This window comes from Equus przewalskii, chromosome 4 (assembly GCF_037783145.1).
Source record: "Equus przewalskii isolate Varuska chromosome 4, EquPr2, whole genome shotgun sequence".
Taxonomy (NCBI): Eukaryota; Metazoa; Chordata; class Mammalia; order Perissodactyla; family Equidae; genus Equus; species Equus przewalskii.
In genome coordinates, this window is record NC_091834.1 from 52,832,599 (window position 1) to 52,846,841 (window position 14,243).

General features: G+C 36.5%; 1 protein-coding gene across 1 annotated transcript in view; it reads left to right on the forward strand.

Annotated features, from left to right (window-relative positions):
• ABCB5 (ATP binding cassette subfamily B member 5) overlaps nucleotides 1–14,243 on the forward strand; it is a 135,026-nt gene that overhangs the window by 54,739 nt on the left and 66,044 nt on the right. The window contains exon 16 of the mRNA XM_070615876.1: nucleotides 96–266. Within this exon, the coding sequence (XP_070471977.1) occupies nucleotides 96–266 (171 nt within the window). The remainder of the gene's footprint in view (nucleotides 1–95; nucleotides 267–14,243) is intronic.

The following is a 14,243-nucleotide window of genomic DNA, read 5'->3' on the forward strand; positions in this document are numbered from 1 at the left end:
ATATTAATACACAGCTGTGATTGTTTGTCATTTCCTGTTCTAATCATGTGATCATGCTGCCTTCTGTTTCTGTGCTCTTTCTTATTTTTCATTAGAAATTTAATACCTTGGTAGGGGAAAAAGGAGCTCAAATGAGTGGAGGACAGAAACAGAGAATCGCGATTGCTCGAGCTTTGGTTCGAAACCCCAAGATTCTGATCTTAGATGAGGCTACATCTGCCCTTGATACAGAAAGTGAATCAGTCGTTCAAGCTGCACTGGAGAAGGTAAGTGAGCAGAAGCATTTCTTGTTTCCATATTCCTGGTTCAGCATTGTTCTTAAATACAAGAAAGTATGACTCTGTTGTGTATTATTTATTAAGTTCAGAGCCCTCCTTAAGGTATGGATGCAGGGTGCTCACTCTTGTGAAAACTTGTGTGATGGCTATAGGAAGTGATTTGGAGGAGAGAAGGAGATGCTATACTTGGTGCTAAAAATATGGATGAGGCTAATATCCAAGCAGTCATCCTAGATACACCTCCATTCCAAGAGGTCTGCACTTTCTACCTCACCATAGTAACCCCCTACCACTACCAGCATCACGACTATACCCACATTCACCCTTTGCCTCTTCCGTAGACACCTGTTAGATTCTCTTCTCTGACTACTTCTTTTCTTTAGGGCAACCTGAGAGTACTCGTTTTAACCTAATTTCACCTCAAGTGGAGAAGCATACAGTGTGGTTTGCCCTGACCTTGAGTCATCCTTCTCCAACAGCCCTGGGACCTCAAACCACACTGACCCACCTACTATAAGCTGCTGCTCATGCTTCATGGCCACAGTGTAGTCATGGCCCCACCAAATTGCACTGTGTCTGGGAGGGTAGTTGGCAGTGGTGATACAAAAAACCATCAGATATTTTTTTCAATGGCCAAACTCTCTTTTAAATCACGGCCTTCAAATTCTTCAGAAGACTTAATGGCATATTTTGCTTTGAGTTTGTTTGAAAATGTGTTGTGTTTTTCTCTCTAAGAAAATTACAGGCTTCTCCTTTTAAATACTGATTTTGCGTGACCAGAAATGGATACTGGCAGCCAGGGTGCCCACCACTTAGTGAAAAATCTGTTAGTTACTATTATCAACTTGCAAATCAGGTTGTGTAAGTTTTTACGCTTATTTCCATCCCATGATAAGACTCTTACGTATCAGCTCATGATATTTCTTATATCCATAAAATAAACAAGTGAAATAAAAATCCTTATTTGCTGTGGACACTTTGCCAGTTTGGTTCATTTTGGTGGAGAAGAAACAGTGGTTCCCTCAAGGGCAGGGTTGATGCTTTATTCACTTTTTTATAAGTAATAATTAGGACAGGGCTCTATAAAAACAATAAATTGTGTTTAATAATGCTGATGTTTAGTTACTTAGGACTTGAATTTACTAAAAAATGATTACACTTAACATACCCATGTCTAAAGTTGTATAAGATTTTTTAAAACATATTGTAATAGGATCTGCAGTTGTTTAGAGGTTAAATGTTGCACCAATTGTCTTTTCATCCAATATGTTCATCACTTTAGGCAATTAAAACTAGTTCAGACTTTTAAAATAAATAGTTGCTTGGACATGATAAATGAATAAATGTTTGTCCTACTGATTGAAATGAAATCTATCTCATAGTGAAAAAAGAAGCATGCAAAATGTAAACTATGATTCCAATTATATTAAATAGGTGTGCTTGTGAACAAAAATGAAGGCAAGATATATGAAAATCGTAACAGCTGTATGGCAGAATTGTGGGGTAATTAAAGTTTTTTTAAATAATACATTTACTGGGGCTGGCCCCATGGCCTAGTGGTTAAGTTGGATGCACTCCGCTTTGGCAGCCTGGGTTTAGTTCCCAGGCATGGACCTATACCACTTTTCAGCAGCCATGCTGTGGCAGCAACCCACATACAAAATAGAGGAAGATTGGCACAGATGTTAGCCTAGGGTGAATGTTCCTCAGAAAAAAAAAAAAAATTTAGTTTTTTAGTTTTTAAAGTGGGGAGAAAATTAAATCAACATTGTAGAGTTGTATAGGTATGAAATTGCTTTAAGTAGAGTTTGCTGGTCTTTTGTGGGGTGAAGGTAAATGATAACAAATGGGGTGACAAGTAGCACAGTAAACTGGGTTAATTATATATGCCTAAGTTTATTGGAAAATGACTCATAGCAAACAGGAGAGTTAAAATATAGGCAAAGTAGTGAAAGCTCTAGGGCCATGAGAGTTCTCTCCACCCGCCACACAGACACAAAGGCATCAAGCCTTTGGAGAGGTCCCTACCTAAGGAGGGTAGAGCATCCATCAGGTCTCATTTCTGCTTATCTGTCTAAAAACTCCCAGACCCGGCTACATGATATTGCCTAACCCAGAACAGCAGATTTTTACAGCTCAAAATATCATGTATGCCACTAACCAAACAAGGAGGGAACAATATAATATAGCCCTTCTTACTACATCCACCTTCCTCCATGCCCTGCCTTCACATATTCCTCCCAGCCTTTCCTCTACATCACCCCATTGTCTTCCTTTTATACGAAGTTCTAGAACTAAGAAAACTAATCTATAGTGACAAAAAAATCAAATCAGTAGTTTCCTGGGACAGAAGGTGGGTTTTGACTAAAAAGGGGCATGAGGGAATTATCACTCTTGTCCTCACTGGGATTTTTGAAATGGCTAACTCCCTGCTTCATCCCGTGTCCTCTTCAATCTGTGCTCAACATAACACCAGATGATACCATTAAAACATAAATCTGATGATGTCATGCTTCTACTTCAAATCCTCCGATGGCTCCCCATCTCACTCTTCCTTACAGTAAGCTACAAGGCTCTACAGAGTTGGGCATCAAGCTCCTTCTGGGACCTCATATCCCACCACTCCCCACCCACATTGACAGTTCCTTAAACATGCCATAGCACTTTTCATCAGCTAACGTACTATGCATGTAATTGTATATTTTGTAATTGTCTCTCTTCTCCCACTGGATTATCAACTGTCTTGTGACAAAGGCTTTGGTTGGTTAACTGCAGCATCTTCAGCACTAGAACAATGCCTAGCCCTTAGTAGACAGCCAATAAATATTTGTTGACTAGATTTTGGATGAGTGTGATACAGGATAGATCCAAGGTCTGAAGTGCTCTTTTCTGAATTTCTTAATTTTTGCTTGCTACAAACTAGTTTTGCTTCACTAATATTGTCAAAGAGGAGGATATAGGGTCAGTGGATAAAGGTTTATGCCATAGGCTGTGGGCTTCCACTCTGGTGCTAGTTTGGACCCAGCATGCCAATGCAGTAGGCTTCCAGGCTGTCCCACTACAAAGAGGCATGGCAGTGAACACCTGCAGGCCCCTGGGCAAGCAAAGGAGGCCTACACTGACTGTGTGATAAAGCCTGGTAAAGCTCTTTAAAAGGGGTATGCAAATCTAAGGAAATTATTATTAAGGAAGGTTCAGCTGCAACACATCAATGGAGAACCTTTAAAAAGGCCCTTTGCTAATAATGAGGGAAGAGTTTCTATTACAGTTTTATTCTTTGAAAAAGAGTTGCTTTGTTGCAGCCCTCATGGGCTTTTCTTTATCATTACTGTTCTTTCTCACCGTGATGCACTCTGTTGGTCTTCCTCCAAGGCCCCTTACATTATGTTTATACTACTTGGAGAACTGAACAATAAGCAAATTGATATATTACTTTAATCTGTGGACTACTTTATTAAATTAAGCTCCAAGGAGTGGTTATACAAACTTGATGTTAGGTTAATTATTACACACACACATATTTTGGTGTGTCTGTGTCAACTGTGTTTAATTAAATATCTTATTCTGTATTTATATATGGAATTGGGGATTTTTTCAATTTCTTCTCTTTTTTTTAACCATTTGTAACAACACTATAATAGTTGAGAACAGAAAGAGAAGGTTCTGTAAGGGGATTCACTGGGCTGGAATTTAGCCAGGAGTGCAAAGGTAACACACAAACTACCTCATCCCAAAAGCATCGTGGGACATTTTATAAGCCTGCTTAATCAAGCTCACATTTGTAAGCCTTGGTGTTAAATTGTAGACCACTAACTTCTTTTAGGGTATTGCTTCCCCTATCCTTTGATAAAACAGGGCCCCACTGAGAAACTGATTCAGAAAGGGAAAAATAAGCCAATGTAATTCTTCAGAAAAATCTACAAATGCACTTGTGCACAAAGATTTACATATAATATTGAGGGGTTCGTAGACCCCCTGAAGCCATTTATAAGTCATTATTTTAGGTGTAATAAAGGAACAAATGGATGGTAATAGCTAATTCTCACAAGAACCCAGTGAGATAAGAACATTTATTCTCCTATTTTACAGATGGGCACACTAAGACACAAGGAGGTTGAGTAACAGCTAGGCAGCAGTGAAGCCAGAACCTGGACCCAGATAGTGAGCCCTCTAGAGCATTCACATAACCACCATGCTATACTGCCTCAAGATTACACATCTGCTAGGAGTTGAAGCTAAAACTGAATCCAAATCAATCTTCAAAACTAGCCTCTTAATAACATAGAATTACCATATCATCTAGCAATCCCTCTTCTGGGTATGTACCCAAAGGAATTGGAAGCAGAGACTGAAACAGATATTTGTATACCAGCGTCCACAGTAGCATCATTTATGATAGCCAAAATGTGGAAACAGCAGTCTAATCCTGAGTATAAAAGAATAGCGACACAGAAGGATTTGGCCTCTCAGATCCAGGAGGACCCTACCCTTAAAAATAGTTAGAATGGTAAATTTCATGTTATGTATATTTTACCAGAATTTTAAAAACAAACAAACAAGAAATAGCCTCTTTCCGGGGCCAGCCCAGTGGCACAGCAGTCAAGTTCGCACATTCCCTTTCAGTGGCCTGGGATTCACTGGTTTGGATCCTGGGCACAGACCTACGCACTGCTCATCAAGCCATGCTGTGGTAGGTGTCCCACATATAAACTAGAGGAAGATGGGCACGGATGTTAGCTCAGGGCCAGTCTTCCTCAGCAAAAAGAGGAGGATTGGCAGCAGATGTTAGCTCAGGGCTAATCTTCCTCAAAAAAAGCTAGCCTCTTTCCAAAACCACTGCCTTCCTGGGAAAGAAATTCAAACCATACCCCAAATTGAGGCTCCCAAGTAGATTTATAATAGACTCACTTTTGTCCCCTTAAGTTGCTTATTTTGATCCCATTGTATATATAAGTGGATTTTTCTTTCATAATGAATTTAAATCATTATTAACAGAACATTTCAAAGTCTTAAAAATTATAATAGAAAGCCTTTAAAAATACGGTAAGATAATTTACATGATATGGAAAAGTATCTTAGCAATTTCTGTAAATTTAAGTTATTCCTAAGCCTTGCCATGCCCCACAAATAAGGAAAATCTCTTATATTGATTTTCCTAATTGCTACCAAATAAGACGTCTCTAATGTATTATTTATTGGTCAGCATTCTGGGCTAAGTAGGATAGTTTTCCCTCCTGGAAGAAGGATGAGTTAATTATTGTAGCATTTCCTGTTCTTGCCCACCATTTACTTCATCGTCTATTTTTTGTTGTAAATTTCTCCACAAATATTAGCTTGTTAATAAAGCTAAATGAAGGAAAAAGTATTAAATGACTATAAATAATTTTATTATGGCCAATTACTAACTTGTTTGTTAACTTATTTGAAGTGAGAATGAAGAGAATCCAGGCTATACGAAGAAAACATTGTACTATAGTGTTCTAGTCCATGTTCCTAATTAGGTAGTACACATGGCCTCGTATCAGCAAAGAGTTCAGATTTTGAATGTGTTTTCCTTTCTAAAAGGTCTTAACATAACATATGTATATTCACACGAATAGATTCCTGCAAATTGAAGGGGTCAAGGAGGAGGTGAGTCAGTTACTAAATATGGCTTCTAAGTGCCTGATATTTTGCTAATTGTCATCCCATTTTACAAAAGAGAAAGCATTCTCGGACAGGTGAAGTGACCTGACAGTAATTCCACATTGTTCAGCTGTGCAACCAGAGCTGACCCAGAAGAATGCCAAGCCATTTGGCTTTCGACATCATAATGAGGTAGTTAAGACACAAAAACTCCTGTATTTCTCATATAACTACCATAAAGACCTTGTTATAGCAGATGTTCAGTTAAAATTTGGTAGCTAAAAGAGATAGAAATTTGTAAAGAATTAGTGAGAGGTTTTTCAGACTATCTTGGAGTAGTGGAGTACTAGGGTTTTCCAGGAGCCTCTCGAGGAGTAGCAGAAGGTGGGGAGGTGGGGTGGACAAGCAAGTAGGACTGACCCCCCCAACCCTGACAATTCAAACAGAGCAGCTACCCATTAGTCTGGATGGTTTATTTAAATATATCAAGTTTCCATGTGTGCTTTCATTTGATGAAGGGATTTTGAAGCTTTAAAAAAAAGTTTGAAAACCACAAGTTTGCATCATGGAGCATATGTCATCGATGAACCCCAAGTCCACCGGAGGCCACCTTCTAGGAGGCAATGAATGAGAACTTGTGTTCTCATAGATTCCCCACCCCACACTTGCTGTAGGACACTAGAACTCTGTTTTTACGGGCTACTGCAGAGAGTATATTACCTCTGTTATTTGACCCAGCAGTCAAATGCAGGCATTCTCAAATGCTCCCCGCTTTGCATTGTTCTCCTTTTTTTTTGCTGCCCACCTTTATTTGAGGCCCATGACCACCACTGGTGAGCAGGCTGGCTGGTCTCCTCAGGCCCTTATCTCTACCCTAGCAATTCTGTAAGGGATGTTTTAATGCACTCTATATTTCAAAGTCCAAGCAAATTACCTGGTGACTTATGGTCATACATGGAATTTTAAAGTAGTCTGAAAAATGCCCCCAATGTGTCAAGCAGAGACCTATCTTTCTATTGACCTTTCTTTGGTTGAATATCTAATTGTTTGGCTTTTAGCTTTGTATAAACTGTAAAGGAGGAGAGGAGATGCTAGGAGATTCTTTCCAATTGGTACTTTCTAGAAGAAATAATTGCAACAAAGATATATTGAAAATCTACCACACCTACTTTGAGGCATTGAAAAACACTGAAATGGATTGTACTACCTCCCTTTGCAATAATTCTTGCTAAAAGACAAAGTACCAGCTCAAATTTCTTTGATCAGTTTTCCAGGAGGCCTTGGCTTCCAAAATTTCTTCTTTGTCTTAAGTCTGAAACAATTAGTGTTGAATTTTGTTTGTTTGTTTCCTATGGCTAACACATCAGTTTTAGATCACCTTTATGGTGTAGTGGAGCTGTATTTTTGCAGTGCACTTTATAGTACCTTGAGTGTGTAGGGTACTTGTAGGCCCATTTTATAGGCCTTTGGAGCATAATTTTTTCTTTTTTAAAGTATTAGGTATTTCTGTGGTAAGTATTATTTGATACACTCAGATACTAATCCATGCTGTAACAAATTAAACTGTAATATAATATGTACCTTAATCAAATGTTTATAGTTTAGACCATGAGTCTGGCAGAGTAAAGATTATACAGATGGGTAAGTGCAGGCTGTTCCAGTCTGGGGAACATCAATGCACACTAAGGCACAACTGTAGAAATAGTCATCCCTTACTCTCAGTGTTCAGGGGTCAAACAACTGCATGAACTTTTGCAGAATAACTAACTTTCTCCATATGTAATGCCTAACAAGTGAAGAAATATTGGAAAAGATGTCTGTAAAAATGCCTGTTAAATGAACCCCCCTGGTGAGGAGGAGAAGATCTGGAATAATATAAACCTGCTTCAGGAAACTTTGTGATCCTGATTGTGTCACAAGAGGTTGCACATCATTCTCAGATTTTTTCTAGTTGCAATCTCTTAATTGTTTGATTCTATGCCATTCTCTCTCCCTACATTCTCCTTCGAGTATGATGTGTTATATGTAGCCTTTTATATTTTTAAATTAAATTCCATATGCATTAATTTGTTTTGAGTAATGTTTCATAGTATTGTGAAATCGTTGAGCTAATTGGTGACATCTTATAACTTCATCAATAACTTTTGAGATCTGCTTTTAGAAAAATTTGTAACCTCACGAAAATGTAATTGCATAAATGGGAGGCAGATGGGCCAGGAGCCTGGGTGACTGGGTGTTCTCACCTTCACAGTGGTGGTCTTTCTAATGCATATCCACTCAACAACAGTGTTCCTACATTCCCCTTTAAGACACTACTGTCAGCAAGTCCCACAGTCTCCAAGACCCAGAATAGAATGCAGACTTGAAGTTTGAGAAAAGTTGGATTAGTATAGGCTGAATGTCCTCCCTCTAAAAACTTGTCGCATCAGACGAACCCAAACTGAGGGATAGTCTACAGAGTATCTGACTGGTATTCCTCAAAACTGTCAAGTTTATCAAAAATAAGGAATATCTGAGAAATTGTCACAGCTAAGAGGAGCCTAAAGAAACATAATGACTAAATGTAATATGGTATTCTGGAGGGGATCCTGGAACAGAAAAAGGGTAATAGGTAAAAATTAAGGAAATCTGAATAAAGTATGGACATTAGTTAATAATAATGTATTGATACTGGTTCTTTAGTTGTGACAAATGCACCATAGAAATGTCATATGTTGACACTGGGGGATACTGTGTGCAGGGTACATGGATACATGGATACTGTACTATCTTTGCAAATTTTCTGTAAATCAAACTATTTTAAAATAAAAAGTTTATTTAAAACACTAAAAAAACACTAACCACATTGTTACCAATTCTGTTATACCATTCTGTGTAAGCAAGGCTTAGAATTACCGCAAAAAAGTAAATAGGAGACTGAGGAAAACAAAAAGCAAACAATAAAAACTCTTTCCCCAAATATCATTCACTCATTAGTTTAATAAAATGACTATTTATCTGGCAATATGAAAAACAGAGGAAGCACTAAGCATTTTAATACTTAGACTTCCCTTCTACTGCAGAGTATGTTAAACATAAATATCTATAGAAATTCACATATGCTATAAGTGCTAGTTAACATTATTATCATGTGTCCATTATCAGACCTTGCTGAAGTTAAGAGAAGGAAGTCTTCCTGTTAACAATGCATTTAGTTGCTCCTCCATCCACTTTATCATTATATTTGCATAACATTCATTAAAATGTCTCAGTCTAATTCAGGATTTGGGGGGAACTTCAAGAATGGCCAACTAGAGTGCTGCATACAGATGCTTCTTTTGTTTGACTTTCTTTTTCTTAACTTTTTTGAGGTTTAATTGACTTACAGAAAACTGCACATATTAAAGTATACAACTGGAGAAGTTTTGGTATATATGTACACCTGTGAAACCATCACCACAATCAAGATAATCAACCAGTCAGTCTCAAAAATTTTCTCATGATTTTTGTAACCACTCCGTCCCAACCCTTCCTAACCCCTCCTTCCCCTGCCACTGATTTGTTTACTGCCACTAGAGATTAGTGTGTATTTTCTAGAACTTCATGTAAATTGAATCATATAGTATATATTCTGTTTTGTCTGACTTTTTTCACTCACCATGATTTTTTTGAGACTTGTCCATGTTGTGGAATGTTATCAATGTTCCTTCCTTTTATTGGCGAATAGTATTCCATCATACGGATATACCACGGTTTGGGCTCACTGTTATGGATGCCCATTTGAGTTATTTGGTTTGTTTGGAGTTTTTGGATATCACGGATAAGGCTGCTCTGAACATTCACGTGTAAGTCTTTCTGTGGCCATGCACTTTTATTTTTCTTGGGTAATTACCTAGGATTTGAATGGGTGGATCTTATGGTAGGAGTGTGTTTAATTTTTTAATTAAGTGCCAAACTATTCCTTTTACATTCCCATAGTATATGAGAATTACAGCTACTCCGTATACTTGCCAACTCTTGGCATTTTAATTTTGTCTGTCTGAATAAATGTGTAGTGGTGTCTATTGTTTTAATTTGTATTATTCTGATGACTAATGATATTGAGTATTTTTATGTGTTTATTGGCCATCCATATCTCTTCTTTGTTAAAGTGTCTGTTCAAATGTTATGCCCATTTTTTTAATTGGTCATTTATTTTCTCATCATTGAGTTTTGAGTGTTCTTTATATAGTCTTTATATTTCTGGATACAAGTACTTTATCAGATAAATGATGTGAAAATATTTCTTCCCATCTGGGACTTGTCTTTCCATTCCACTGAGTGTCTTCCAAGGAACAGAAGTTTTTAATTATGATGAAGTTTAATTTATCATTTTTTTGTTTTGTAAATCAAGCCTTTAGTGTCCTATTTAAGAAATGTTTGCCAAATCCAACATCACAGAGATTTTTCCCTACATTTTCTTCAAGAAGTATTATAGTTTTAGTTTTTACATTTAGGTTAATGATCAATTTTGAGTTAATTCCTGTACATGGTGCCAGGCATAGTTTGAAGTTTGTTTCATTTTGTTTTGTTTGCCTATGGACTTCCAGTTGTTCCAGTATCATTTGTGGAAAATATTGTCTTCATGCCACTGAATTGCCTTTGCACCTTTGTGAAAAATCAGTTTGTTCATCTATGTGTGGATCTACTTCTGTACTCTCTATTCTGTTCAATTGATGTATTTCTGTCTCTTTATGGCTTATTTTCCTCTTTTATATTTAATTATTTTCTTCTTGAATCTTTATTATTTCCTTTCTTCTGCTTACTTTAACTTGCTCTTCCTTTTTTTTTTGTTTTCTTAGGTTGAATCTGAGATCATTTACTTGAGAAGTGTTCATTGGTTTCCAAGTATTTGGGGATTTTTCAAAGATCTTTCTGTATTGATTTCTAATTTAATTCCATTGTGGTTAGAGAACAAACTTTGTATGACTTCAATCCTTTTAAATTTATTAAGACTTGTTTTATGGCATAGAATATGGTCTCTCTTGGAAAATATTCTATGTAGACTTGGAAATAATGTGCATTTTGCTATTTTGTGTGGAGTGTTCTATAAACATCAATTATGTCAAGTTGATTGATAGTGTTATTCAAGTCTTCCTTATCCTTACAGATTCTCTGTCTACTTGTTCTATAAATTTTTGAGAGAGGGGTATTGAATTCTCCAACTATTGTGGTGGATTTGTGGATTTGTCCTTGTAGCTATATCCATTTTTGTGTCATGTATTTTGGAGTTCTGTTATTATACACATAAACATTCAAGCTTGTGATGTCCTCTTGATGAACTGACTCCTTTATCATTATGATATAAACTTTTTTACTCTGGGTATATCCTTGCTTTGTCTGACACTAATATAGCCACTCCAGCTTTCTTTTACTTAGCATTAGCATGGTACGTCTTTTTCCATCCTTTTACTGTCGACCTTTGTGTCTTTATATTTAAAATGTGTTTCTTGTAGGTGGCATATAGTTGGGTCTTGGTTTTGTGTTCAGTCTGACAATCTCTGACTTTTAATTTGGGTCTTTAGACCATTTACATTTAATGTGATTATTGATATGATTAAGTTTAAATTTATCATCTTGCTATTTGTTTTCTTGGTTTCTGTTTTCCTCATATTCTGCCTCCATTTGAATTAACTGAGTACTTTTTATGATTCCCTTTTATCTCTTTTGTGAGTTTTTTAGCTATAACTCTCTGTTTTGTCATTTCAGTGATGAGTTTAGGGTTTATAGTGTACACCTTTAACTTAGCATAATCTACCCTCAAATGATATTACATCACCTCACATATAGTAAAGGAACTTACATTAGTATATTTCCACTCCTCCACTTCTAGCCTTTGAACGATTATTATTAGACATTGTACTTATATGTATGTTATAAACCCCATACTACATTGGTTTTGTTGGGCGAGGGGTGGGGAGAGGGACAAGAATTGCTTAGTCAATTATTTTTTAAAAGATTTAAATAAAAAGAAAAAATTATATAATTCCTCATGTAGTTACCATTTCCAGTGCTCTTTATTTCTTTGTGTATATTCATATTTCCCTTTGGTATCATTTCTTTTCACTTGAAGGACTTCCTTTAATGTAGCACCGTTCTACTCTTAAATAATTTCAGCTTTTGTATGTCTGAAGAAATCTGTTTCACCTTCACTTTTAAAAAGTGTGCTTTCTGGATATAGAATTATAGGCTGAAAGTTGTTTAGTTTTTTTTTTTTACATTTTGTTTCAGTACTTTAAAGACATTGCTCCACTGTCTGCTTGCTTGCATTTTTTCCAACGAGAAATCTACTATCATGTTTATCTTTGTTCCTTACTATGTAATGTGTCCTTTTTTCTATGGTTGCTTTTAAGATTTTTCTCTTTATCTCTGATAATGATTAATTTGATTTTGATATACCTTGGAGTCATTTCCTTTGTGTTTCTTGTGTTGAGCTTCCTCGATCTATGAGTTCATAGCTTTTATCAAATCTGGAAACATTTTGCCATTGTTTCTTCAAATATTTTTTCTCCCCTAATTTCAAGGATAACAATTACACATATATTAGGCTGATTGAATTTGTGTCAGAGCTCATTGATATTCTTTTAATTTTTCTTTTATTATCTTTTCTGTCTGTGTTTGATTTTGTATGGTTTCTATTGCTATGTCTTTGAGTTCACCTGCCTTTTCTTCTGCAATATCTAATCTGTAATTAACCCCGTCTACTGTATTTTTCATCTTAGACATTGTATTTTTCATATCTAGAAAATTGATTTAGGTCTTTTCTATAGTTTCTATGTCTCTACTTAACTTTTTGGACATTTGGGATACAGTTATAATAATTATTTTAATCCTTGTCTGCTGATTCTTACATTTATGTTAGTTCTGCGGCAGTATTGATTAACTGATTCTTCTCATTATTGGTTGTATTTTCTTGCTATTTTGCATGCCTGGTCATTTTTTATTGGACGTCAAAAGTTGTGAATTTTGCCTTGTTGGGTGCTGGTTGTTTTTATATTCTTAGAAATATTTTTCATATTTGTTGGGAGAAACAGTTTTAAATTACTTATGAACAGATTTTTTTTCATCTACTTTTAATTTTTCTTAGGCTAGACCAGAGCCATATTTAATCTAGAGCAAATTTTTCTCCACTATTGAGCAGGACTCTTTTGAGTACTTTGAGTACTCTACCCAATACCCTATGAAATATAAAGTTTTACAGTCATGCTGATTGGGACAGACGTTGTTCCCTCCCCTACATGAGTGCTCCCTGCAATCTTTTCAGATAGCTCTATCTCCAGCCTTGAGTAGTTTCCTCACATTCTTCTGCAGTCAGTTCTCTGCTGAATACTTGAGGGGGATCCTGTGAAGAGCTCCTAATTTCTCTCTCTGCATTTCTCTCCTCTCCAGGACACCTTGGTGTGAACTCTTGCTGCCTTGGTCTTCCCAGACTCTTAGCTCGACCTCTTTAACTCAGCAAATCAACCAAGCTTCACCTGCATTCATCCTCCCAACACTGTACCCTGAAAACTCTCTCCAGGCAATAAGTTGGGGCAATTGTGGTACTCACCTTCTGTGTTTCAAGCATCTCAGAGATCACCATGCTTCATTGTGTCATAGTATTCAGTGCTTTGAAAATAATTTTCCATTTATTTTTCGAGTTGTTTCTTTGTATCACATGGGAGGGTAAGTCTTATCCTTGATACTCCATCTTGGTTGAAAGCAGAAGTCTGTCTTTTATTTTATACAACTGACTCTTCATTTTTTTAAGGCACTGCTTTGATAGTCTTCTTGTCTAATATATTCCTTTTTTATAAAATTCAGAAGTCACCTATTTTTGAAATCATAGGTAGTAAACTGTCAGAGAGTATAGCTTATAAATATTATTTAAATGGAGTATATATTGCAGAACCAAAAATAGCTCTTTTTGTATGTATGCTTAGTATTATAAGATCACTATTCAGGACCAATAATTCTCATCATTACCTGCATTTTAACAGAAGGAGTTTAAATAGGTCTACTTTGTTTATGTGTAAAACTTACAAAAGTGTACACTTGTCAAATGAAAGCCTGCCTTTAGTGCTGGTGTACAGGAAAAGAAAACTTGCAAAGTATAGGAAGCAGTCAATGCAAAGGCCTTTAGTCACATTAACTGGATAATATCTTACAGAGATGCAGCAGGGTTTGTGGACTTAAAGTATTCAAAGCACCTGAGTTTGTGTGTCAGCATTGTCACCTACCAGCTATGTGGACTGGCATCTATTGCTTAACTTCTCTGAGCCTCAGTTTCCCTATCTCTCAGAGGGGAATAAGCGTAATTTCCCAATCAGTTCACAGGACTGT